The 25,434-nt window shown below is 39.5% G+C and overlaps 2 protein-coding genes across 5 annotated transcripts in view; one reads left to right on the top strand and one right to left on the bottom strand.

Annotated features, from left to right (window-relative positions):
• Window positions 1–16,874, top strand: part of RHBDF2 (rhomboid 5 homolog 2) — a 96,673-nt gene extending 79,799 nt beyond the window's left edge. Inside the window, exons 16-18 of the mRNA XM_032211259.1 lie at window positions 415–515; window positions 1,519–1,672; window positions 14,379–16,874. Coding sequence (XP_032067150.1) covers window positions 415–515; window positions 1,519–1,672; window positions 14,379–14,801 — 678 coding nt within the window. The 3' untranslated portion in view covers window positions 14,802–16,874. The remainder of the gene's footprint in view (window positions 1–414; window positions 516–1,518; window positions 1,673–14,378) is intronic.
• AANAT (aralkylamine N-acetyltransferase) overlaps window positions 16,125–25,434 on the bottom strand; it is a 26,749-nt gene continuing 17,439 nt past the window's right edge. For all 4 annotated transcript variants that reach the window (XM_032211261.1, XM_032211262.1, XM_032211260.1 and 1 more), the window contains exons 4-6: window positions 24,547–24,800; window positions 20,067–20,221; window positions 16,125–19,068 (exon numbers count right to left, since the gene is read on the bottom strand). In XM_032211261.1, coding sequence (XP_032067152.1) covers window positions 18,763–19,068; window positions 20,067–20,221; window positions 24,547–24,703 — 618 coding nt within the window. In that variant the 5' untranslated portion in view covers window positions 24,704–24,800 and the 3' untranslated portion in view covers window positions 16,125–18,762. The remainder of the gene's footprint in view (window positions 19,069–20,066; window positions 20,222–24,546; window positions 24,801–25,434) is intronic.

Genomic DNA, 25,434 nt, shown 5'->3' with positions numbered 1-25,434 from the left:
GCAAGGTTCACAGAAGCTACCTTGGTTTTCTGTTAAATATCCATAAGCTAAATAGTGCCAAGCAGGTCAATGCAGGTTTTGAATACCTTGGCACCACACTGTTATAAAGCACTGTGGTAAATTGAAAAGAGAGTTAGTATGTAATCAGTAGTAGTCAGTAATAAATCTCAGGCATCCTTGAATCCTACTGGGTCAAGAAGCAAGATCAGTGTTTCCCCATCAATTAGTACCTGCTTATTACACCACATTCTTCTAAATTCTGGTGTGGTTTTCAATATATGCTGTATCACAGCTTCTGCCATTTCCTGCGATGATGGCTGGGGATTCTGGAAGATGAAATCCCTGACTGGCAAGCAGCAGGTTGGACAAGGGTTATCTACATACTTTAAAGACTTCTTTTTCTTTCTGTTCCAGGTTCACTGCATGGGGGAGGTGTGTGGCCTCTTACCTTTTCTTAACCCAGAGGTTCCAGATCAGTTTTACAGGCTCTGGTTGTCTTTATTTCTTCATGCAGGGTAAGAAAAAAAAGATGAGGTTTGATGCTTTGAACCTGCCTTTTTCTGTTTTTGTTGTGTCCATACTTTTGCATTGGGAATGTCAGTATCTTATCTCCTGTTGTTTAATTTTCCCTTGCTGCTTTTCTGATTTTCTCTCTCTCTGTGTGTGTGTGTAGGGGGTGTCAGAAAGTGTTGTTGATCTGAGCCAAAAAACTAGAAATGAGGCCTAGCTAACTGATTCAGGCCTGGTCTTTCCTGGCTCTGCCTTGCAAGCATTCATAAATTACTTCCAGACAGAAATTCTTCAGCATCAGCAGCCAAAAAACACTTTGCAACTTTTCTGCACTTTAATACATTGGGGAGGGATTAATGGAAGTAAGAAAATATAAAAGAAGTGATGGAAAGGGAATGATCCCAGTCAGAAGGTGACATTCACACCCTATCTAAAATATCATTAATGATGTAAGGTGATTATACAATCAAGGTTTTTTTTAAAGTAAAATACCTTAGAATTTAATCCTTGATCCTGTCTGATAATTGGCTTGAGCAAGTGTAGCCCTTCAAACCTATTCAGATTTTTGGTTTCTTCTGAATGAATTAAGTGGACCTCATGGGCTTCCCATACATCCACTAATTCCCATTTTTCAAGTTGTGTCTCTCCACAATCCCTTCATTTCAACTGTATGAAATGATGGGAATGGTTTTGAAGGTTCATCTTGTGCTACTCCTGTTAGGTAATGGGAGTCAAACCTTTATCCCAAAATACTTAAGATCAAACAAGTATATGAAGAGACCACAATCTATCTTCTAGCTGCTTGTATTTTAACTGATTTCAGGATCCCTTGTGGCAATCCAGGCTATTTATCAAACTGGCAAACATTTAGCACAACAGTTGTAACCTGTAACATTGTACAGGCTGGTATTGTTTGCAGAGATGAAGGAGAAGGGCTATTTTTATTTTTATTTTATTTTTTGAAGGAAAGGGGAATGTTGATCTGATTCCATTGTCTCTCTCCCATAGGATTATCCATTGTCTGGTGTCTGTGATCTTCCAGATGACGGTGCTCAGAGATTTGGAAAAGCTGGCAGGCTGGCTTCGTATTACTATCATTTTTATCCTCAGTGGCATCACGGGAAATTTGGCTAGTGCCATTTTCCTACCCTACAGGGCAGAGGTAAGGGCATGACTGCGTTTTTCCGTTGAAGAAGAAACTTCTTACAGTTGTATGAATTAGCCTAAAAGCAACATTCTCCAGGTGCACTGGGCCATGTTTTGTAGCCTCCAAATTTGAAAATTCTATTAAATCTTCAAAATCAGTAGCAATAGTAGGAGAACATGATCACTGTGAACAAGCAACAGTAATGTTTTGCATCCAGTACTAAATTCTTATAGCAAAGGAATATAGAAATAAGATTAGTAAAAAGAACACATTGGCACAACCCAACTGTGCTATCTCCTGAGTAGTTGGCAGCACACAGTTGACCTAGATTGATCTCAAAAGGCTAAGCCAGATTAGTTCACTAAAAGTATGGGAGAAACCAGAAAATGTGAAGGTTGTAAACTACACTGGGAAAGCCAACCACTTCTGCAACTGCCAGTAAAATCACACACTTATGCTCATTATGGTATTTGGAGTTGAGCTCCTTTTGTCACTGTGATATAAATACACAATTTTTAGATTCTGAAATGTTTGAGGTCACTGTTTGAGAGTACTGTTTTGTTTACAAGGCACTGATATAAAAGTAGGATCTACATTTGCTCTACATGAGCTAAAGGCAACATATGAACAATACAGGAGTGGGTTCCTGCCAGTTCTAACCTCTTCTATAGAAGAGGTTCCACAAATCTACAGTGCCATTTAGAACCGGTTCCAGCTCCCTCCCCCCGCCCATCCGCACATCATCAAGATGAAGAGTGAGAGGAAGAATTCTGGGAGTTGAAGTCTACAAGTCTTAAAGCTGTCAAGTTTGAACACCCCTGGGGGTTTTTTCTAAAGGATTAGGGGTATGAGAGTCTTGTAACTTGACAGCTTTAAGACTTGTGTGCTTCAAATGCCAAAGTTTCTGAGCCAACATTTTGGTTGCTAAGCAAGAGCATTGTTAAGTTTCACCAGATTTTACAAGTTGGCCATGCCCACCCAGTCACATGGCTGGCAAGCCACTCCCACCCGGTCACATGGCTGGCAAGCCACTCCCACAAAGCAGGCCACACCTACAGAAGAGGTTCTAAAAAAATTTGAAACCCACCACTGGAACAATAAGAAGAAATGGCTTTTAAAATCATCTTTTAAATTCTATTGAATTTATCTTTTTCTCATACATATTCCCTTCTTTCTCTATCGCTATGCTGACTTTGTTCAGACAATCATATGTTACCCTGATCATTTGAGACATTGAACAATTGTTCAGGTTGAGAATGCAGTCTCTTCATGGAACTGAAAAACAAGCCAGATTTCAGTTAACTACAGCTTTCCCTTAATTCTAAAGTATGATATTATGGTGAAGGACTTTTGATCAGTTCTGAAAATAAAGGCATGGTTTTGAAGTGAGCATCACATGCTGAAATAATTACAGTTTTCCAGCGTGTACCTAAAGAGGAAGTGTTCTTAACCCCAAAATTTTGATCTTGTTAGCATACAAAAGGGAAGGAATGCACAAAGAGTATTTGGCAAGACCATAACTTTTGTCGGCATCCCATTTTAGTAAAGAGAGATAAAGGTCTAAAGGTTTCCCCTGTCCAATTGTGACTGACTCTAGAGGGCAGTGCTCATATCCAATTCTCAATCGAAGGAGCTTGTGTTGTCTTGAGAAAGCATTTCCATCATCATGTGGCCAACATGAAAATACAGAATGCAAATATGCATTTGCATATTTTGAACTGCTAGATTTATCAGTTTGTTGCAAAAAATCAAATCCAGAAAGCACACATAGATAACTGGTTCAGCAAGATTAATTTAAATAAGAAACTTCTTTATACATACATACATACATACATACATACATACATACATACATACATACATACATACATACAATACCAACAGCAGAGAACAGTTTCATTTCAGTTCAGATCAGCAGACAAATCCAGGCTAGTTTCATTTCAGAGCTCAGAGATTAATACAGCTGAGCCACGCCCAGATTTCTTAGTTACGTTTCTGTTTCCAAATAAGCCTCAATGACTGACCTTGTTACCATGTCACTTCCAGTCAGTCCCCAATGGGCTGACCTGTTGCTATGTCCTATTCCATGAATATTCTGACAAGATTGGCAGGACCTGGGGTGACTAATAGAACCTCACCCCTTCACACATGGGTCTTGAACCTGGACTGTGAGCTTTCCAACTGACAAATTCAGTATGAAGACAATGTTAAGGTTTGAGACCTGTGCACAACGGATTGAGTTTCCATTAGTCACTCCAGGTCCTCGGCCATTGAGCCACAGAGTAAACAGTGCCAAAGGAACTGAATGATCTACTGGAATCAGTTTCTTGAGAACCTTGTGGTTGGTTGTATCTCATATTCAGGAGGTCAGGAAGTTAAAAGGTGTTTGTCTTTCAGTGATGGGGCCAACCTTCTGAAAGCATCTCCTATTGCATATTTCTCTGCCACTTCCAAACCCTTCCAAAAAATAAAAAATAAATCAGAGCTTATCCAGAGAACCATGCCGTACGCTTTGTTTGGGCTTTGTTTCTCTTATCCCTGTGTTTCAATATTTTATTCTATTTTCTGACTTGGTGAGCCACTAAGAACCCTGTGGCAGGATAGAAATATGATTAATAAATAAATTGTAAAGCATGTGATATTGCTGGAAGACTAGATCTGTCTTGTGTTATTGAGTGGGGAATGTTTTTCGGTTTCCAGCTTTCAGGTTGTCATGATATCAGGATTGCAATAAGTTGTAAATAAAGTTTTGGTTTTATGATTTGATGATTAGATTTATTATGATGATAGAAATATAAAAGGATAAAATACTTGAGACAGTGAGAAGGTATTCTTTTGGTATCCATTTTCCTTTTTTATCTCTTTTTAACTTTCCCCTTTTGAGCCACTCCCTCATTTTTCAATGTTTTCTTTCTTTTATTACTTTGCATTTAATCTTTGAAATTTAATAACATTGGGGTGAGGGAAATGAGAGGACATGGATACCATATGGGTTTGTGTTAATCAGAGAAGTAACCCAAGTTAGCTTGCTAAAGATAGATTGTTCTAAAATCTTTTTTTTATAATTTTCTTAATATGACAAGTTTACTTGTAAAACTAGTTGTGCCCTTCTTTATTTGACCTTGCAGCTGAGGTTGTGTCATCCTATTCCTTTCCTTTAGGTTTCATGTATGCTTGCCTTCTGTCACTATTTAACATAGGATTCAGTGACTTCAATGCCAAACATGTTTTATAGCACTAGCATGAAAAAAAAATCTAGGGCAACAGTTCCTCTGGCAGACAGAAATCATACAAATAGGAAAGCTACCTGTGAATCACACACATAGCAAGTTCTAATAGGTTTGGTAAATTAATATGACAGATGAGGTCTAAGATAATATGGTTTCAGTCTTTAAAAAGGACCAAACATTTAAATACCCCTTTGATGCAAATCTGCATATAGAAAAACTAACATAAGAGGGAGGAACAGTGTAATCTGTTAGTTTTGGGAAGTCAGGAATCTGTTTGCACTTAAAACTTGGTGATCATTCAGATGTGACCTCCAGTTCTGGGAAAGTGCCCTATTTACATTTTTATTTTGTTCTTCGCTTTTCTAGTCTGAAAACCCCCAGACCTCTTTGAAATTGTTACTGAGAAATAAGTTCATTAGGGAAAGTTTTCAGAAGGAGCACTAAGCAGCTTTTGGCCCACCTCTGCCAAATTCTCTTCAGCACAGGAGCTGTCTTCCCTTTGTCTCATTCCCACTCCATCCCACTTCCTCCTTGTTCTTGGCATGAGGCTGATGAGTCAGCTGGTCTGGCCAGCTGCCATCTGATTTCTGGCCCAGCAGCAGACTGGGAAGCTGGAGAGCATTGGATGATGTCACTGCTGACATACAGCAACAAAAAGAAGTGCTGATTCAGCTTCTTTGACTGCTGATTCGAAAGGGGGTGGAGAAGACTGGAAGGTTTGCTGAAAAAACCCTTCCCTTGGGTTTTCCACCTCCCTTCCTAGTAGCCTAAGCAACCAAACAGTATACAAGATGTGATGCATAGCTTTCTGGACCAGTGGGCGCCTACTCTTACATACTAGTTGCAAGCCTGTAACTGAGAGCCTTTGGTCTTTATGCACTTCAAACCACAGTCAGCACAGAAATGAGGGGGCCTCAGCAGCCTTTTCAATCCACTGCAATGTTAGCCTGGGTAAACAATAGAGATGCACCTGCTCTGATGATGCCCTCTCGTGTGCATGCACACACATGTACGCACACAGAGGTAATCTGAGGGCAGAGCAAAAACAGAAGTCTCAATGGTCGTTGTTTGTAAAAAGTTGGAAATAATTTTAAAAGTTATACTTCTCACAGCCTCATTTTTCAAGCAAAATTGTCAGAATGTCTTTAAAATGAAAACTCTAGCATAAAAAAGGGTGGGGTGTAATTAAGAAAAAAGAGTGTAAAGAAAGTGCTAAATGATTTTGTTGTTTGGAGGCAAAAGATGATAGACTGTATAGTGCTAGTATCAAGTATGGTAGAATAGTACCCGTGACACCTCCATTTCATGTATTCTTAATTTAAAAATGAAAATTTGCTTTGTAGTGAAGAATATTTGCCAAACTCTAATCAGAATCATTAGGTTTAGGTTTAGGTTTAGGTTTATTAGCATTTGTAGGCCGCCCTTTTCCCTGAGGGGACTCAGGGCGGCTCACAGAAAACCAGGGAGGGGGGAATACAACATTAAGACAACAACATATAATAAAATAGTAAACAACATACATTCATCATTCGGGCGGGGTAGCGATTCTTATCCCCAGGCCTGACGGGCGAGCCAGTTCTTCAAGGCTATGCGGAAGGCTCGGACGGTGGAGAGGGTACGAATCTCCACGGGGAGCTCGTTCCAAAGGGTCGGGGCTACTGCTGAGAAGGCCCTCCTCCTTGTAGTTGCCAGCCGACACTGGCTGGCCGATGGAATACGGAGGAGGCCTAGTCTATGGGATCTTATAGGTCGTAGGGAGGTAATTGGCAGAAGGCGGTCTCTCAAGTATCCAGATCCACTGCCATGTAGGGCTTTATGGGTGATTAATAGCACCTTGAAGCGCATCCGGAGATCGACAGGTAGCCAGCGCAGCTCGCGGAGGATGGGTGTTATGCGGGTGAATCGGGGTGCACCCGCGATCACTCGCGCGGCCGCGTTCTGCACTAGCTGAAGTCGCCGGATGCTCCTCAAGGGCAGCCCCATGTAGAGCACATTGCAGTATTCCAGCCTAGAGGTCACAAGGGCCCGAGTGACTGTTGTGAGGGCCTCCCGGTTCAGGTAGGGTCGCAACTGGCGCACCAGGCATACCTGGGCGAATGCCCCCCTGGTCACAGCCGTTAAATGGTGGTCGAATGACAGCTGTGGATCCAGGAGGACTCCCAAGTTGCGGACCCTCTCTGAGGGGTGTAAAATTTGACCCCCCAGCCTGAGAGTTGGAATATTGGCCAAATCTTTGGGAGGAAAACACAACAGCCACTCGGTCTTTTCTGGGTTGAGCACAAGCTTGTTAACCCTCATCCAGTCCATAACGGCTTCAAGACCCCGGCCCATCACGTCAACCGCTTCATTGATTTGGCACGGGGCGGACAGATACAGTTGAGTATCGTCCGCGTATTGATGGTATCTAATCCCGTGCCTGCGGATGATCTCTCCCAGCGGTTTCATGTAGATGTTGAATAGTAGGGGGGATAAGACCGAACCCTGCGGCACCCCATAATTTAGGGGCCTTGGGGACGATCTCTCCCCTCCCACTAACACCGACTGCGACCTGTCCGAGAGGTAGGAGGAGAACCACCGTAGCACGGTGCCTCCCACTCCCACCTCCCGCAGTCGTCGCAGAAGGATACCATGGTCGATGGTATCGAAAGCCGCTGAGAGGTCAAGGAGGACCAGGATGGAGGGATGTCCTTCATCTCTGGCTCTCCAAAGATCATCCATCAATGCGACCAAAGCGGTTTCTGTGCTGTAACCGGGTCTGAAGCCTGACTGGAAGGGGTCTAGATAGTTTGCTTCCTCCAAGGACCGTTGGAGCTGGAAGGCCACCACCTTCTCAACAACCTTCCCCAGGAAGGGAAGGTTGGAGACCGGGCGATAGCTGTTAAGAACAGCTGGATCCAAGGATGGTTTCTTCAGGAGGGGTCTCACCACCGCCGCTTTCAGTGCGGCGGGAAAGTTCCCCTCCCGAAGGGAGGCGGTTACAACCGCCTGGATCCAGCCTCGTGTCACCTCACTGCAGTTAACAACCAGCCATGAGGGACACGGATCCAGAACACAGGTGGAGGAACTTACAGCTCTCATGGCCTTGTCCACATCCCCGGGGGTAACGTCCTGAAACTCAACCCAGAGCTGTTCTACTTGATCCCCCTGTGCCTCGGCTGGAACTGCAGGTGTGGAGTCCAAGTCCGACCGAAACCGAGCAATTTTGTCCGCTAAGAATTGGGCATATTCTTCAGCTCTGCCCTGCAGGGGTTCCCCCGTCTCCCTTTTGTTCAGTAGGGAGCGGGTTATCCTGAACAGGGCGGCTGGACGGGACTCAGCGGATGCAACCAGGGTGGCTATGTGCGATCTTTTTGCTGCCCTAAGTGCCCTAGTATATTCCCTGGTGCAGGTGGTTACCATTGCTCGGTTCGATTCGGACTTATCGGACCTCCAACGGTGCTCTAGGCATCTCCTCCGGCGCTTCATCTCCCGGAGCTCCTCGGTAAACCAAGGGGGTCTCCGGGATCCGCCGCCTCGGAGGAGCCGCAGTGGCGCAATCCGGTCGAGGGCCTCTGACGCTGCCAAGTGCCACGCAGCAGCCAGAGTCTCCACCGGACTGTGGGCGAAAGTGTCAGGAATAACCCCAAGCTCTGTCTGGAACCTTGATGGCTCCATAAGACGCCTGGGGCGGAACCACCTGGTCGGTTCCTCCTCCCTACAGTGGGGGTTTGGCCTCCGGAAGTCGAGCCTCAGTAGGAGCCATTAAGGAGATGGCTCACATAATAAATTGTAGTCCCTGTTCATAACTGTGAAGAATCTAAGGCAGGGGTGTCAAACTTGCGGCCGCGGGTCAGATAGTCACGCACTGGCCACGCCCACCCCCGGGTAAGCAAAGGGGGGGGAAATCGCGATATGTCATGTGATGATGCAAGTTTGACATCCCTAATCTAAGGGCTTGAAACTGAAGTATAAGAGATTAATCAAATGACGTTTTCTATTAAATAAATAAAAATTCTGGGGCTGTCCAGTGCTTCAGATTTGACTTTGAAAAGGTGTGTTACAGTACAAAGGCAGCACCTGTTGGCAACTCATTGAAGAAGCCATCTTTGTTTTAGGATCATGGCAACTCACTAAAGTAGCTACTTTTGTTTTCTGATCCTGGAAAAGGTGCAGTTATTTCAGTGAGAAGATGATAGCAAATATTTTGCACAAATAGATAGGTTTCATTTTATTGATCTAGGGAGATGGGTGATCTGCGTTATTCTCTATGTGAGGCAGAATTGAGATAAGATAAAGGTCTCCTAAAAGTAGTTTTCTATCTCCATGTGCCGAGCCAGCACGTGTTGGGTCTGTTTTTGTTCTCACATGATAGTACCCATGCCTTTTGACTGATGTAAGAGATTGTTGGCTAAGCTGAAGTTCTAACAAGCTGTAAAGGAGATATTTTCTCTAATCCCTTCAACAGCGTCAGCCGCTTCTCAGGTGCTGCTTTGTTGGGAACATGAGGCAGCAAAGTGCCAACTTGTGGATATCCCCTGTGTATCCCTCCTGCAGTGATACTGTAGCATCATGACAATGTCCCCATCTTTTAAACTGATAAATTATGATGATGTCCCACCTTAATGATGATAAGCTCCTGCATACAGAGGAGCTCACCCACAGCCACTCAATCTTACCAAGGTTCAGCTGAAGTCTGTTGTTTCCCATTCAGGCCCCCACGCCCTCCAGGCACCACAAAAGAACACCCACAGCATCACTTACTTCATCCAGGATGGAGATATATAACTGGCTATCATCAGCTTACCAGTGATACCTCATCCATGGTGACACATGATTTTGCCCAACAGTTTCATGTGTGATGTTTATTACTTTATACATAACTTAATACAGCAAATATACCTAATACTTCTGCCTCCTCCTACTGTATTAGAAATACTTGTCCCATGTATTGCATCCTAGAATATTGAATGAATAATTAAATATAAGGGTTGGGAGGCGCCTTGGAGCTCAACTCCCTACCCATCTCAGAAATCTACTACAGCAGCATTGATGATAGATGGACTCTAAACATGTAGCAAAGAACATGTGAAACACATCCAACATATCTAACTGCTCCTTGTTTTTTTTCTTTCAAGGTCCTTGGTCACACTATTTTGGACATGCTATAGATTAATGCATCTCACATAGGGTAAATTATTTCAAATTGGGTAAAAGTAATTTTTATTTGGGTAATGGCACACAAACCCAGTCCCCAATCATAACAGGGACATTTAAATTGATTTAAAGTGTTTTTACATTGGAGAAAAATCAAATAAGTGGCTTTGGGTAATGAAGGAAAACCTTTGGGAAGCCCTGTTCTAGTTTTGTCAATGTCCTTTCTAAAACGTGCTGCTCGGAGTTGGACTCAGTAAACTAGGCACAATCTGACTAACGCAGACTAGAGAGGAACAGTTACCTACTTTGAACTCTGTAGTTTACTTCTATTGATACGGGCTTGTCAGGTTTTTTTTCCCTTTTGGAAGTTGCATCACATATTGGCTTTGGTTCAGTTTATGGTCTAGTCCAGGGGTAGTCAACCTTTTTATACCTACCACCCACTTTTGTATCTCTGTTAGTAGTAAAATTTTCTAACCGCCCACCGGTTCCACAGTAATGGTGATTTATAAAGTAGGGAAGTAACTTTACTTTATAAAATTTATAAAGCAGAGTTACAGCAAACCCTTATCGCCCACTATGAAAGCTGAAACACCCACTAGGGACCAGGTTGACTACTACTGGTCTAGACCAGTGATGGCTAACCTTTTTGGTGCCGAATGCCCAAAGCGCATATGCACGTGAATGCGCACACATGAACTTCCCAAAATGCAATGCACCCCGCGCATGCACCCCTTCGCCTCGTGCATGCACCTCACCGTCCTTGGCCATTTTTGGCTTCCAAGTTAGTGCAAGAGGCTTTCCAGGCCCAAAATAGGGCACAGAGGGTCTCACGTGGCACCCCCATGCCCCATTTTGGCTTTCAGGTTGGTGCAGGAGGCCTTCCAGGCCCAAAACAGGGCATGGGGGCATGCACGCTTGTGTGAACTCCAAAAATCCAGTGCAAATGTCCCACATATGTGCACATGTGTCCCCTGTATACACCACGCCCCCCCACACATGCACAGGCGGAGACCCGAAGACCAGCTGGCTGGCACATGCATGGTGGACCTGGGCTGGGGCGACAGCTGCCATGCCTGCAGAGAGGGCTCTGTTTGCCACCTATGGCACATGTGCCATACGTTCACCATCACGGATCTAAACTCTAGAAGATAACTATGACTTGTAGTGTTTTGTTTCATAGTCCTTTTCTCCTATATTCTGGCATTTGAGTTTTCTTTTGCAAATGTAGAAACTGGGCATGTTCGTATACAAATAGTCCTTGACTTACAATAGTTTATTTAGTGACCATTCTAAGTAAGAGTGGCACCAAAAAGTGATTTATGACCATTTTACATACTTACGACTGTTGCAGCATCTCCATGGTCATATGATCAAAATTCAGATGCTTGGTAACTACTCATATTTATGATGGTTGCAATGTCCCAGGGTCACGTGATCACCGTTTGGGAATTTCTGACCAAGTCAACGGAGAAGCAAGATTCACTTAATAACCATGTTACTAACTTAACAACTGTGGTAAATGGGGCAAAACTCACTGAACAACTGTCTCACTTATCAACAAAAATGCTGGACTCAGTTGTAGTCATAAGTCAAAGACTATTTGTAATACATTCTACAACATTAGTTCCAATGATATTTCTGTGTCCTGCAAACCTATCAGCCTTTTTACTCAGCCTTTCCCATAATCAAGTAAAATGTCACATGCTTAATCCTTGTGCAATATGACTGGAATTTCTGGTACAGAATTAAGAACTACACTTTTTCTTGAAAGAAAAATGCCTCTTGGGTCAAATTGAGTTTGACATGTCCATTTTGTTTTCTTGTTAATAAAATGAAAGTAGTTATTCCTCATCCATTCAGATATTAACCAGGGTCAGCTCTGCTTAGAGTATTTAAAAAAATCAGCTAGTGTAATATACAGGTGAGCAAAACATGCTTGGAAATGTGTGAGTGAAAATTCTTGTGTTTTATATTCTGGTTCTTTTATCTTGTTCAGTGAGTGTCCTTTTCTAGAATTTTAAATGCTGCAAAAACTCACAAGCAGAGGAAATATTCATAGTGAAAAACATGTTCTGTGCCTTTAAAGCAAGGTAGGGAAAATATCCAGTGCACGGCTTTTGGAATTCTTTCCAAATCTTTTACTGAAGTGGTCATAAGAGGCATGTACTTTGAATACTGTACTGTAATATCTTGCATCTGTTTGTGAATATACGTGTACTAATCAGAATATGTGATGTGTTGCCGTTTGTCTGTGTGGATCTAATCGAGGTAGATGCAGATGTGTGTCCTGTGTCTGTGTATTTGAGGCCTTAATCAGAGCAGCAAGTGCATATGTGTTATTCAGATGTTACAGTATACGCACATATATTATTCTCCCTGTTTATCAGTGATATTTATTTACTGTATATGTGTGTACCAGGAAGCAGAGGATAGATTACATATGCTCTAAGGCAGGGATGGCAAACTATCAGAAGCCCTTTATGACTTGTGGACTCCAACTCCCAGAATTCCTGAGCCAGCTGGAGCTTCAAGTCTGGGAGCTGATGTCCGTGAGTCATAAAGGGGCCATAGTTCCCCACCTCTGCTCTAAGGGAAACTTAGAATGGAGGAGTTCTCAACATTCTGAACCATTGAATCTTCCATGTACTTATGTATTGGGGAAACCTTTGGGAAATTATTTTCTGTAGAATCTTCGGAATAACTAGCCCATTTCAAACTCGGATTTTCTTTAGTCCTATGAATGGGCAAAGACCCAAGCCCTTTAGTATACTTTCTTTCTAATGCGTTTCATTAACATTTGTGTGTGTACTTGTTTACTTAGTGGAAAACTCAGAGCAATTTGAAATAAAATAAACTCCCTGTTATATCTAAGCAGCTAATTCTGGTTTTTGTTTGTTTGATTAATTTTTCTCACCTCACATGTTCTGGCAAAGTTGGCAAGCTCCAGTGCCCAGAAGTTAAGTAGTGTCATCTTACAGGACCCTTTTCTGCCATGGCATCTGCCTTCTGAAGCACCATTTTATGACTCGCACTGCAGCCCTATTTAAATGAGCCCTTAAAACCTGGCTGGGTCCCCAGGCTCTGGGATAGAGGTGGCAAGTAGGATGTTTTTAATGGTTTTCAGCTTCTTTTTTTAGTTCCTTTTTGTAGCAGTGCCGTACCTTGCTTTTAAACTATTAATATTATATTATTTTGTATTTGGTGAGCCACCCAGAATTATGACAAATTAGGGCAGCCCATGAATTCCATAAATACATAGTGCTTCACATCCTTCACCAAGATCTAGACAGATCTTGCATTCATTTAATCAGGAATATATTCACATAAACTGAATTCTGAGCATTGCTTTATTCTGTTTACTTTTGAATGTGAATGTCATCATTTTCACTACAGAAAGAAGAAACAGCTATTCACGAGAATACTTGTTTATATTGAGCAAACCATATTTTAATGTAAATGTGTTACCAAAATTCAGACCGCAACAGAAGTTTGCTTGCAAATGGCAGCTAACTTAGAAGTAGTGTAAATAAAGATATTATTCTATTAAAAGCATTAATAGAAACATAAGTTTTTTAAATTAAGTGTTGTATACTGCTCAGAGTTACTTTCATGTAAGATGAGTGGTTATAGAAATATGATAAAATAAATAAATAAAAATGTTTCTGAATTTACATAGCCTTTAAAATTGCAAACTATTGTGGCAATAAGATGAATTGAAGACTGCAAAGTGAAATAAACAAATGAAATAAAATGCAGGTTGACCATTTCATTCATCTGTGTTTATGATTAAAAACATTTAGCTTTTGCATGGATTAAATGAAATTTTAAAAAAGTAACATGCTTCCCAGCCCTCTGGTATTTTTACAATTGTATTTTAGATCTCTCTTTATTTTGAATCAAATCTTTGATTCATTTATCAATAGCCTGTTTTCTGACCAATATAATGTATATTTTATCAACTCCTACTTGCCAAAGACTGAACTCTTATCATCTATGGCTCTCACATTGTGGATAGATTTGAACTACAATTTCGAAGGAATATTGTTGTTAAAAACTGCTTGACTTGATGACTTCTTCTAGATCAGAGAATTATTTCAGGAAAAGATTGGTTGTTCAAGTTCTGAAGTGTGCTCATGCCCCTTAATTAACATACTATGTTATGGTTCTGACAGAAGCAGTAGTAGGATAAGAATTTTTTGGCAATTTTCTGAGGAATACTCTAAACTATCCTAATTGTCAAAACTTTGGCGCTATAATACCTGCTAGCTTGTGTGTATGTGGGGTGTGGGGAGGAATGTCTCTTTGTTCGTCAAGGTATCCTGCTATAATTAATTTATTTTTTCCTTCTATCCTAGGTGGGCCCAGCAGGATCCCAGTTTGGCTTGTTAGCCTGCCTTTTTGTGGAGCTGTTCCAAAGCTGGCAAGTCCTAGAGAATCCCTGGAAGGCTTTTTTTAATCTTTCTGGGATTGTCCTTTTTCTCTTTGCCTGTGGCCTTCTGCCATGGATCGACAATATTGCACATATATTTGGTTTCCTCAGTGGCCTATTACTTTCTTTTGCCTTCCTGCCCTATATCACTTTTGGTACTGCAGACAAATATCGCAAACGGGTGATGATCATTGTCTCCTTACTGATCTTCGTTGGTTTGTTTGCATCTCTTGTGATCTGGCTGTATGTGTATCCCATTAATTGGCACTGGACTGAATATCTAACCTGCTTGCCTTTCACAACCAAGTTTTGTGAGAAGTATGACTTGGACCAGACCTTGCACCAATGAAGCATTAAGTGGATTTAGTAGAAAGGATTTTGAGGAACAAGGACAGAGGCAGCTATGCCTGTATAAAGCAGAACATCTTCATTTCCAGTTTCCTATTTGGAATTTTTAAGTATCATTCATGAAACAGCATGCACCAAGAGCTGAAACTGAGCAAGTGGGTAGTCCCTGCCATCTTTTGTGAGGTAAAATATAACTAGGTGAAATTCTATGGCAATCCTAAACATCAATTAACCATTACCAGGAGGGTTACGAGTATAAATCAGGGGTTGTTATCAAAACATTTCCCACTTATGTGCCTTGCATCAGAAGGCAGTCTGTAAAGCTTTGTTCCCGAGATCCCTCCCAGACATGAGCTCAGCCTTCGAGGTCAAGTTTCTTTTGAGGAACTGGCAAAGAATCCAAAGACGTCCTTCATCCGTGGGGCCGATTGGGCATTTGTGAGATGAACAATGACTTTCAGCCAGACAATGACTTTCAAAGACTATTAGCTATGGACATCCTGTTAAATTGCTTCCATTGACGATCTGCCAGTTTCTATGTTTTCCTACTTGAAATCCCTCCTTTTTATGCAAATCCTGGTTTGGGGTTCCTTTCCTAGTGCCTTTTGGCGCAATATGGTGCTTGAACCTTGTGGCAGTCCTCCCTGCCTTAGTGCCTTTTTATGGTACTAGGAAGTGTACTGTGAAAATAAACCCCATCTTTTTGTACAAGGGGCATTTTTATATGCAGATTCTTGTTTTACGTTCACATTCTCTGTACGTCACTAGGGTCAAATACTTTTTGACCAAGAACATTGCTTTTAAAGGCACCTTGTCCTCAGTAAGAAATGTGGGTAATTATTCCAATATTTACATTGGGTTGATAACACAGCAACCTGGAATTTCTTTTAAAGAACACTTGAAGTATAACCTCTTTCTAAAAGGAAAGGAAGGTAATCAGATTCTCTAGTGACAAAATGAGAAAGTGTAAACAAATATTTTTGGTATAAATTAAATTCTATGAGAGGTGTATATATATACACACACACATATATATAATGTTTTTGTGCATATGTATTTCTAACCATCAATTAGAAATATTGAAGCTGGAGGTTCATCTTCCCGGAGAACATGCTGTAGCTACATAGCACGGTTAATTTAAAATTCTGTCTCATTGTTTTGCCCTGAGCAACAAAACATTCCAAAATCTTACCGTGCTCTAAGTAGTAATTTATTAGAGCCTTTAATTGAGAATATTTTTCTATAATTATTGTTGCTAATGTGTAAATATTAGACTGTTCCTCTGATGAAACTGAACAATGTGTCCCAGTTGACACTGTTTATCTACTTTTCATTAAAAATAGTTTTGGTAATCATTTCTTTGCATCCAAAGTATATTAATTTTAATGCTTAACCGCTTTATCCCACTTGCTCCCAAAATTGGTTAAAGCTTGCCATTCCTCTAGCACTGCACTTCTGTTCCTTCCAAATCTTTGATTGACAAGTATATGCGCAAAAGTGCCATGACAATATATGTCTCGCAAAGCCTTGTGGCTGCCTTTCAGGATCTACTGTCTTGACTAATAATTTTTTGAAGTGTTCTTACTCTTGGAATCTTGTTCATTATCTGTATTGTGTACCTGTGGAGTGACCCGAGTAATGGAAGTTAATTCATTTTTTGCCATCACCTCCAATCACAATCTCAACCTGGCTGTATTATATAAAATAACTTCCCAGTATCATAGTCTGATTGATTGCATCATTGTATAGGAACAGGGAAAAAGACCAAGACCAGGAAAAAAAGACATTTATTGCTGATCTGACAAGTGGTAAATGGCACACGCAATAACATTTGGAGAATGCTTCCTTATTCAGTGGCAAGAACTTTTAACATTTTCTTATGCACCAGGCTGACCAAGTAATGAATTCAAATGTGCAACTACTTCCTTATAATTAGTCATTGATTACACACAATGGGCTATAAATTTATAGTTCTCAACAGTTTCCTTGTAGCTAATATCATTGAATTTAGCAGTGCTTACTTTGAGTAGATAGGCTTATACTGCCTTAGTAAGGAGTCTTTTCCCGGTCCCATACTAATAAAAACAAACAAACAGATATCTGCTCTGTTCATAAGGAAGGCAGAATGCCTAACTTCCTCCTTTGCTCAGCTTTTATTTCTACTGCAATTGTGCTAGGTAGACCAGAAAATGTCCACACATACATCTGATTATAGTTAAAAAAATTAAATGCAAACAATGGTAGAAGGCATTCTGACCTATATTCAAATTATGCCCATTTCAACTGTGGAACATTCGCCCTCCCCCCTTGGAACTCAAAATGTTTTGCAAACCTCTGATTTGTGGCTTGTGCTACATTGAAAAATAATATTTTTTCCAAGTATCTTTCTATCACTAGTGGCAATCATGTACTATAACTTTACAGGTAGGCCTCAACTTATGAGCACAATTGGGATTGGAATTTTCATTGTAAATTGAGTCAATCAGACAATTTTTACAGTGGTGATTAAAGGAATCACCAAGGTAGTGTTACTGCCGGTAAGTACAAGTACAGGTTGTAAGTCACTTTTTCCATGGCCACCGTAACTTTGAACTGTTGTTAGATGAACAGCCTGAAGTGGAGGACTACCTATATCATGCAAATGAGTAGCATTCCTGCTAAATAGATGGTTTAACAGAATGACCCTTGCTTTACTCAGTTGCCTAATCTCTAGAGTTCAGGCTTATCAACCTCATTTTTACAGATAAAAAGTTATTACTGGTTTTCTAAAATCAACAGTATGGCAGACAAATAGATAATGATCTGGCTTTAATTGAAAAATGTATAGACACAAAGATGTCCCTTTACTCACAACAGATGGACTGAACAATACCATACATCTATACTTAGACAAATAAAAACAATTGTACATCTATTTTCTTTTCCATCCTGTGTCAAGGGGATCTTCACAGGTAGAATTCAATGCACATCATATGCTTTAAGGGACAATTAAATGAGGGAAGTATTTATAGGAATTCTGCTCGGAAGGAAGTCTGTCATGGCTTTAATGCTAAGGCAGCATATATTTATAAAACACATGAAGTTTCATACCTTTACATAAAGCCAACCACTATAATAAGGTATAGAATTGCTCTCCAGTGAACAAAAAGCAATAACTTATAGTAAGTTTTGTATAAATACACTTAGTTACTTGAAGACTATGAAACTGAAAGTAACCAATTTTATGAATTCAAAGTGCAGTTGAACTCTTCTTGTAAATAGAGCTGTTGTTATTACTGAATGAAACATGAATGACAAAATGAATAATATATAATGACTTTCTGCAATACTCATAACTTATTACAAAATTTTGGTAGAACTGCAAGCAGCTATCATGTTTTGCTGCCTTCATGGTTTAAATCTGAGAAAATAAATTATTGCATTATTCCTTATTCTATTTTACCGTCATATTCACACAGTGCTCACCTAACTTTTTTTCCACATGGTTTGCTCAATGCAAAATGGTCGTTCTCACATCAAGCTAAACAATAACATGCTAAAGTTCATTACACCTTTACCCTCATGTGAGAATTTGACCAGTGCAAGACACAAGAAAAAAGTCTGAGGCTTAGCTATAATTTTTAAAGGCAGCCTTGCTTGTAATCTTTACATTCTTCTTATCTTACAATTGAATGACTGTAGCAGCTTACAGTGCATTATCACTTGTAGATCTTTTAAGCATCATGTAGTAAGGATGGCAACACTTTCAAAAGGTGGGATCTATCAGTACTTCCTTTTCAGACTGAGTAGGTTTACTCGCTGGATACTGCTGAATCAGAAGGCCCTTATACTCATGGACAACCAAGGTCTTGCCTTTCAGCACTTCCTGGATTCATTAGACTTCAGCTCCCTCTGAAGGACTGAGAATCACAGCAGATATTTTGTTTTCTAACCAGATAGTTGGAAATTAACAAGGGGAAATATCAGCAGCCACTATTTCTGCGCATAAACGCATGAGCCTGAATAGCGCAGTTCATCTCAATGAAATTTAATGAACCAATAGTGATCTCACAAGGGCCTAGCACTTTAAAGCCACACTTGGTATAAAAGGGAATGAGAAAGTCCTCACACATCAGTGTGGCTCGACGCACATAGGGCAGAGAGCATAGGTACTGTAGGTAGCGCCACATCAAGATAGATCCTTTGCCTTGCTGGCGGAAAGTACAATGTACTGCCAGAACATGTATGTGGACTATGGTACCATCAGGCTTGTGTAGTGTCAGTGCATCCTGCCATGAGAGAAGAGAGAAGAAACTGCTTTTTAGTGATTAGTTTTTGAACTTTCTTCTGTTGACAACGATATTTTTCTCAAAATGTTTGTATTACCAGATCATTGGATCATTGGTCTCTCAGTAAGAATCATACCATTTATTTATTCACACAATGTATTTTTAAAAAACTTTTGCAGAGATGAGCTATGACTTCAACGAATCCAGTAATTTCAGAATAGGATGTTTGCATTCTCAATCTATGTTGCCCAGTTTCTATAAACTTATTGAATAAATTAAAGCTACATTGTAGATGAGCTAAACATCTTATGATGTCTTGGACACATCCATGTGATTTCCTTGACAACAATAGGACTGTAATTGGCCATTGTCTACTTCCAATGTTTTCTTCAACTTCTCAGTTTTGTCTACAGCTCTGGGAGTCCCTGATTCCACCCAAGTACTAATCAAGTCTGAACCTGCTTACATTTTTGTTCCAGAAAAAGTTGTCCGGAAGCTGGCCCTGATGAAACAAAGCCTACTGCATTACAACAAACCTATTCTCCCATAGCTCCTTTTGGTTAATTTGAAATTATGTCAAAATTCTGTAAAGCTCTTTTGACTACTAATTTCTAACTAAATGTAGTCTAATCCAATGTGATTATTGTGCTGCATGTTTATGAAAACGTGGCCATCTTTCAACGTCACATTGTATGTGCATTAATATATATTTTGGAATGGGAGGCATGCAAGGAACAAGTCATTCAGCAGTTTGCTCACAGGTGCTAAAATGTGAAATACTCTCTCTGGATTATCTGAAGTGTTTCTGCTTATTTAACAACAAAATTGCGTCTGAAAGTGGGCAAAAATGCAATTGTATATAAATAGAAGCATATTTTCTAAATGTTTAAGGCACAGATGGCTATGTATTATTTCTTTTTAAAAATTGGGTTCATATTCCATTCTCATTCATTCTTTTCCAAATACTGTATAAAATAACAAAGACGTATTTGGCTTACCTGGCTGAGTCTTTCCTGGTCCCAGAGGGAGCCAATAATGAAAGCAACTAGTTGGCCTTCTTCAAACAAGCCAAGTGACAACTCAGGACATAGGTTAAGAAAATGTCGAATCTCATCCAGGTGGAGGGGGCAATCTTCTGACACTGAAATAAAGGCTTGAGGGAAGAAGAAATGGAGATGTTGAATTTTGTCCTGCTGATTACAGCAAGATAAAATTTCCAAAAAACTAGGAAAATATTGGCCCTGCCCAAGAAAAAAAATATAAAACTAGGTAAAAGGATGAATCTGACAAAGTCCTGAGTCTTGCAAAGTGAGATTTCAATAATCCAATCTGGTTTCTTCTTATTACAAAGTTTTCTATGAGGGGATTTAGCATGCCTTTCATCCCAATGGGTTTTCTTTTATCAACTATGCCAGGCAGTTATAGGCAGAGCTTGCAGATAAGCATTCAAATGCATAAAGTCATACATTTTTGGGAACTGAATTAATCTTTAGCCTAATTACTATTTCTGAAATTATTATATTTCAACTGCCACATTTATGTTCACTAATGTTCAGGTTTAGCTGAAAATCCCAGACTATCTATGAAAAAAATCAGTTTCATTATGTCTCTACCGGTCTGTCTCTAGGAAATACAAAGTGGGGAGGTGTTTGGTAAAATATGGAACATACATGGATTAATTATAGAACTGCTGCCATCTGCAAAGTTTAGAACTGGGAAAAGAAATGTTCTCTGTAGTGAGCCAGCAGAATTTCCCCCCTCTATGCGTGACCCAATTGCAACTTCTCTTCTGAGCGTTCCTATCACCCATCTCCTCCCACTTATGCCTGCAGGACTGTAATTTGTTGCTTGTATCCTTATGATTTACATTAATATTGTTTCCTGATTGTTTATTTGTATCCTGTGGCTATCATTAAGTGTTGTACCTTATGATTCTTGACGAATGTATCTTGTCTTTTTATGTACACTGAAAACATATGCACCAAAGACAAATTCCTTGTGTTTCCAATCACACTTGGCCAATAAAGAATTCTATTCTATTCTATTCTAGTTGAGGGAGATGCTGTTCTATTCAGTTTCTGCTTACTGCTTAGAAAATAAAGAGTTTGATTTTTATCTTTTTTTAAAGATTTTTTTTTATTTTAATTGAACAAAAACACAAAAAAAGAATCATCCTTCATTTCATCTTGTAGAAAGCATGTCAATTGGTTACAGATAACTTTCGTGCATTTCTTCCACAGTCATTACTTATAGTTCATATTAGATTATAAACATTAAAGCAAAAATCTTTGTATATCTTACTATCAATGTACCACAATTTTCATTTGACTACAATTATTTGAACATGCTTTTTCCTCAAATCATTCATACTTAAAGACACAACCACATAATGGCATTCATTAGCTATTTCAAAAAAATCCTCCAATAACATTACACCTTTATAGCATCTTTTAAATAAAAGTCAATTAATAAAGTTTCTAAGCCTCCCCCCCTTTTTTTCCAACTCACTGACTAAAATTTATATCCAAGTTACTTTAGTCAATACTATAGCATGTATATATTGTTAAACAATGTCCATTAAGATTTCCTTGTTATTATAATTGGCTAAAAATCATTTACTATTTATGCCCTATGTCCTCACATCAGGGCCCCCACCCACCAAGATTAAGATTAAGATTAAGAGATTAAGATTTAGTTTATTTGTATGCTGCCCTTCTCCGGGAGGGACTCAGGGCGGCGAACAACTCAAAAGGGGAAAAGGGGATACAAACACAATACACGTAATTAAAATACACAAGAGTCATACAACCATAGAAATCAAGAGGGGAGGGGAACTCATCAACCAAAAAACCTTACACCTTTATAACAAGATCTAAATGAAAATTTGTTAATAAAATTTATAAGTTTTTTTCCCAAGTCACAATTTACAATTTATATCCAAATTTCTTTTACTAAATTGTCAATACATGTATATATCATTACGCTGTATCCATTATCATTTTATTATTATTATTATTATTTATAGTTAATTAATTGTTCACGAGTAAACATTCAATAACAATCTAAAACAATCTAGGAGTTACAAAATTCCTACTTATTAATCACCAATAATAAAAAAAAACTAATTGTTTATTACCAACTTTCATTGTCAACCTGTATCTTTCCAGTAACAAAACAGTCTTATCTCTCTTGCCAATTGTGGAGTCAGTCTTCTTTTTATCTCCTTTATAAGTTTTTTATAGGCTTCTCTCCGCACTTTGTTGCTTGAAGGGTCTCTCAGATAATCTCCCTGCCCACCAATTGCTACTAAAGTTAACTTGTCTTTGTTTGTCAATCTTGCTTCTGAAAGAATTTCTCTTCTTATATCTATCATCATTAGTATTTTTTCTCTTCTGTGTCCTGGAATCTGGGGTAGAGTCCAATTCGTCAAATTCCCTTTTCCATATTCCCTTCTTTCCATTTTCAGCCACATTTGTTCCATTAATAAATTCATCTATTGTCTTATCTTTATCCTCTATATCTTCATTCTCCCCTTCAATTTTGGGGGCTCCAACCCCATCATCTTTTGCTGTGAGGAAGACTAGTCTTTCCAACTTCTTATCAATTCTCCCATATCCTTCCAATAGATTTTGAATTCCAGCCAAGATATTTTGGAATTTTAAGGTTTCCACATCTAAATATTGATCCATGTTTCCAAAAAAGGAGGAGGAAAGAAAAAAAACTAATAGCCACTGCCACTCTAGCCTTCCAGGCCTCTTTTATTTTTTATTTTAGGTTGACTTGAACACAAGTTCTTTTACGCTCTTCAAAGGAGAAGGGTTCTGTTCCCCCCTTTCTCTTTCTCTCTCTCTCTCTCTCTCTCTCTTTCCCTGCCAAAATAACTCTCAGAGGCACCTGTGAAAACAGTTCGTGCCCTTGGTTCTTTATCAGTTTCTGTAAACAAGTTGCAAACCCTTCAGCTGCAAAGTTAGTGGAGTCAAATAAAAAAGAGATACGTTGTTTCAAAAAACTCTGAGTGGCAGTTAATTTTCACCTTCTGTAGGAAACAAAGTTCTTTAGATTTCTTTTAGTGTGGTTTAATAACAAGTAGTAGGAAGAATTATTAGAATAAAAACGGAGGTTTTAATCCAGAAGTCAAAAAATAAGGCAACAAGCAGAAGAAAAAAAAAATCAATCCGTTCACTTTAAGAGGAGAGATGAAGAACATTACGAGCAGTTCAATCCACAAAAAATAGTTACGATGACAAAGGGAAAAAAAACTTTCCACAGCGATCCCATTAGGATTATTTTCGCCGCTCAGTTTTTTGTTTAAGGATCTAATTTGGCTTTAAAGAAACATTTCTTTGGGCAGTCTTTAGCAAAATAGAAAAAATACCTCACCAGATGGACTCACTTTCTCTTTTCACTTCCTTCTTTCCAGAGTGTCCCGATTTCATCAGCCTAGGATCTGCCTGTTTACTGCGGGTTTGAAGCACTTCCCTTGGGTCTATCAGGGATTTTGCGATGTCCCTGAGACCATCAAGGTTTTGTCTTCCTGATCACTGTCTCTATGGGACGGTTTAGGTCTCAATGGACTCCCCAGTGGCAAGTGTCAATAGCGGTCTCAGAGTATCGAGACCGCACGTTGTAACATCGCAACGTGGCTCCTCCTTCTCCGATTTTTATCTTTTTGAATACAATAGTGTCTGTATCAAAACTTATACATAAGGCATGATGCAGTTTTTATTGGTGCCCTGTTAATTTAACTATCAATAACATATTATATTATATTATGGCTGAAATTCTGATGAAAATCTGAATATACAGTATTTTACTGTCACTGTCTTTTCAAACCTTGACTTTTCTAATACTTCAGATTAATCTTTAGAGTGATATTTCCCCTCCAATAATTCCATATCTATTATAATATTTTTCCTTTATTTGTTTTTTGGGGGGAGAGGGGTGCTTTCATATCTGTTAACTCCTGGTGATTGACTGGATGAGTCCCTGCCATTTTCTTGGCAGTATTTTCAGAAGTGGATTGTCATTGCTTGCTTCCTAGAGCTGAGAGAGATTGGCACAAAGTCACACAGCTAGTTTCTTTCTTTAATGTAGAATTAAAACTAATCATCTCACCTTTCACCAATACACTAAACCAGTTCTCTTTTTGAATTTAGAGATACTGTGTGTTGTTTTGTCTTCATACAAGCTAGTTTGCTTTGACTTCTCAGCATTTGGGAACATGAAAGATAACAATAGCGTGCCATGCTTGATAAATGTATTTGGAGAAAAAGTGCAAGAAAGATAAAATTCTGCTTAATTGCACTGGCTGCAACTTAAGCACTATATCATACTATTGCTTCCTTGCTTTTCTTTGTATCACACACTCACTCACACACCAGCATGTAATTATCTTATCCATAGCCCATTAATACAATACAGTTCTTCCCTATCATGAACATGTATTTCGTAAGATTAAACACAAGAAATGGATTTTACCTTCTCTCTCAATTTCAAATACTCCAATGGCATCTTCAGGTGTGAGACACCGGAATTCGCTTGCAGGAAGAGTGTGTCGACGCTGGCTCCTAAGGGAGTTTTGTGAAGATCTGAGATAAGAGGATTTGAAAAAGGGCAAAGCACTGATCATAGACATCTTCTATGTATTTCTGCCTCTTCTGTAAATGTTTCTTCTCCTCCTTTCGGGTTTAATTCAACTGCCTCCAGCACAATTAGTCAGCAGATGAGAAGACCTGCAGAGATTGCAATGTTTTCTTTTTAGGAAACTGACATGACCATTAGCTTCTGATCCTTGTTGTCATACCCACTGAGGAACAGAATGTCTATCAAGTTCTTTATTCCTTTAAAGCTCACAAAAGCAGAGTGTATCAAACATTCAAATGCTAAGGCACAGCTTAAGGCAGATTGCGGGTGGGGGGGAACCAGTATGGTATACTGGGTATCCTTTGTGGCTCTTCATAATTTGTAAATCAGATATTTTCAAGCACTCATGTGCTGAGCTTCCTTCAACCACAAGCAAGACACAACTTCACACACACTCACAGACACCCCCCCTCAAGAAACATAATTATTTTAATGAGACTCCTAAGTAAGATTGAGTAAGAATAAGTAAAAGTAAGATTTCCCTTACAATACATGCAGCCTATTGTACATTTCATGATCTGTCTACTTTTCGATCTGTGAAATAGGTAACTTGAAGTAGAGGATGGCACACATAAAGTTCAGCTTCTCCATTTTTCTCTATATTTGTTATATTTGCTATATTTGTTATTGAAGGATGAATCATCAGGCATGCTATGTGTCTTCAATTACATAGTGAAGCATAGAGTTTGTGTAAATTATAGGTTCTTGTCCCAAGCTGATATT

The sequence above is a fragment of the Thamnophis elegans genome, chromosome 2 (genome assembly GCF_009769535.1).
Source record: "Thamnophis elegans isolate rThaEle1 chromosome 2, rThaEle1.pri, whole genome shotgun sequence".
In the NCBI taxonomy this organism is placed as follows: Eukaryota; Metazoa; Chordata; class Lepidosauria; order Squamata; family Colubridae; genus Thamnophis; species Thamnophis elegans.
This window is presented reverse-complemented; position numbering and strand designations above follow the sequence as displayed.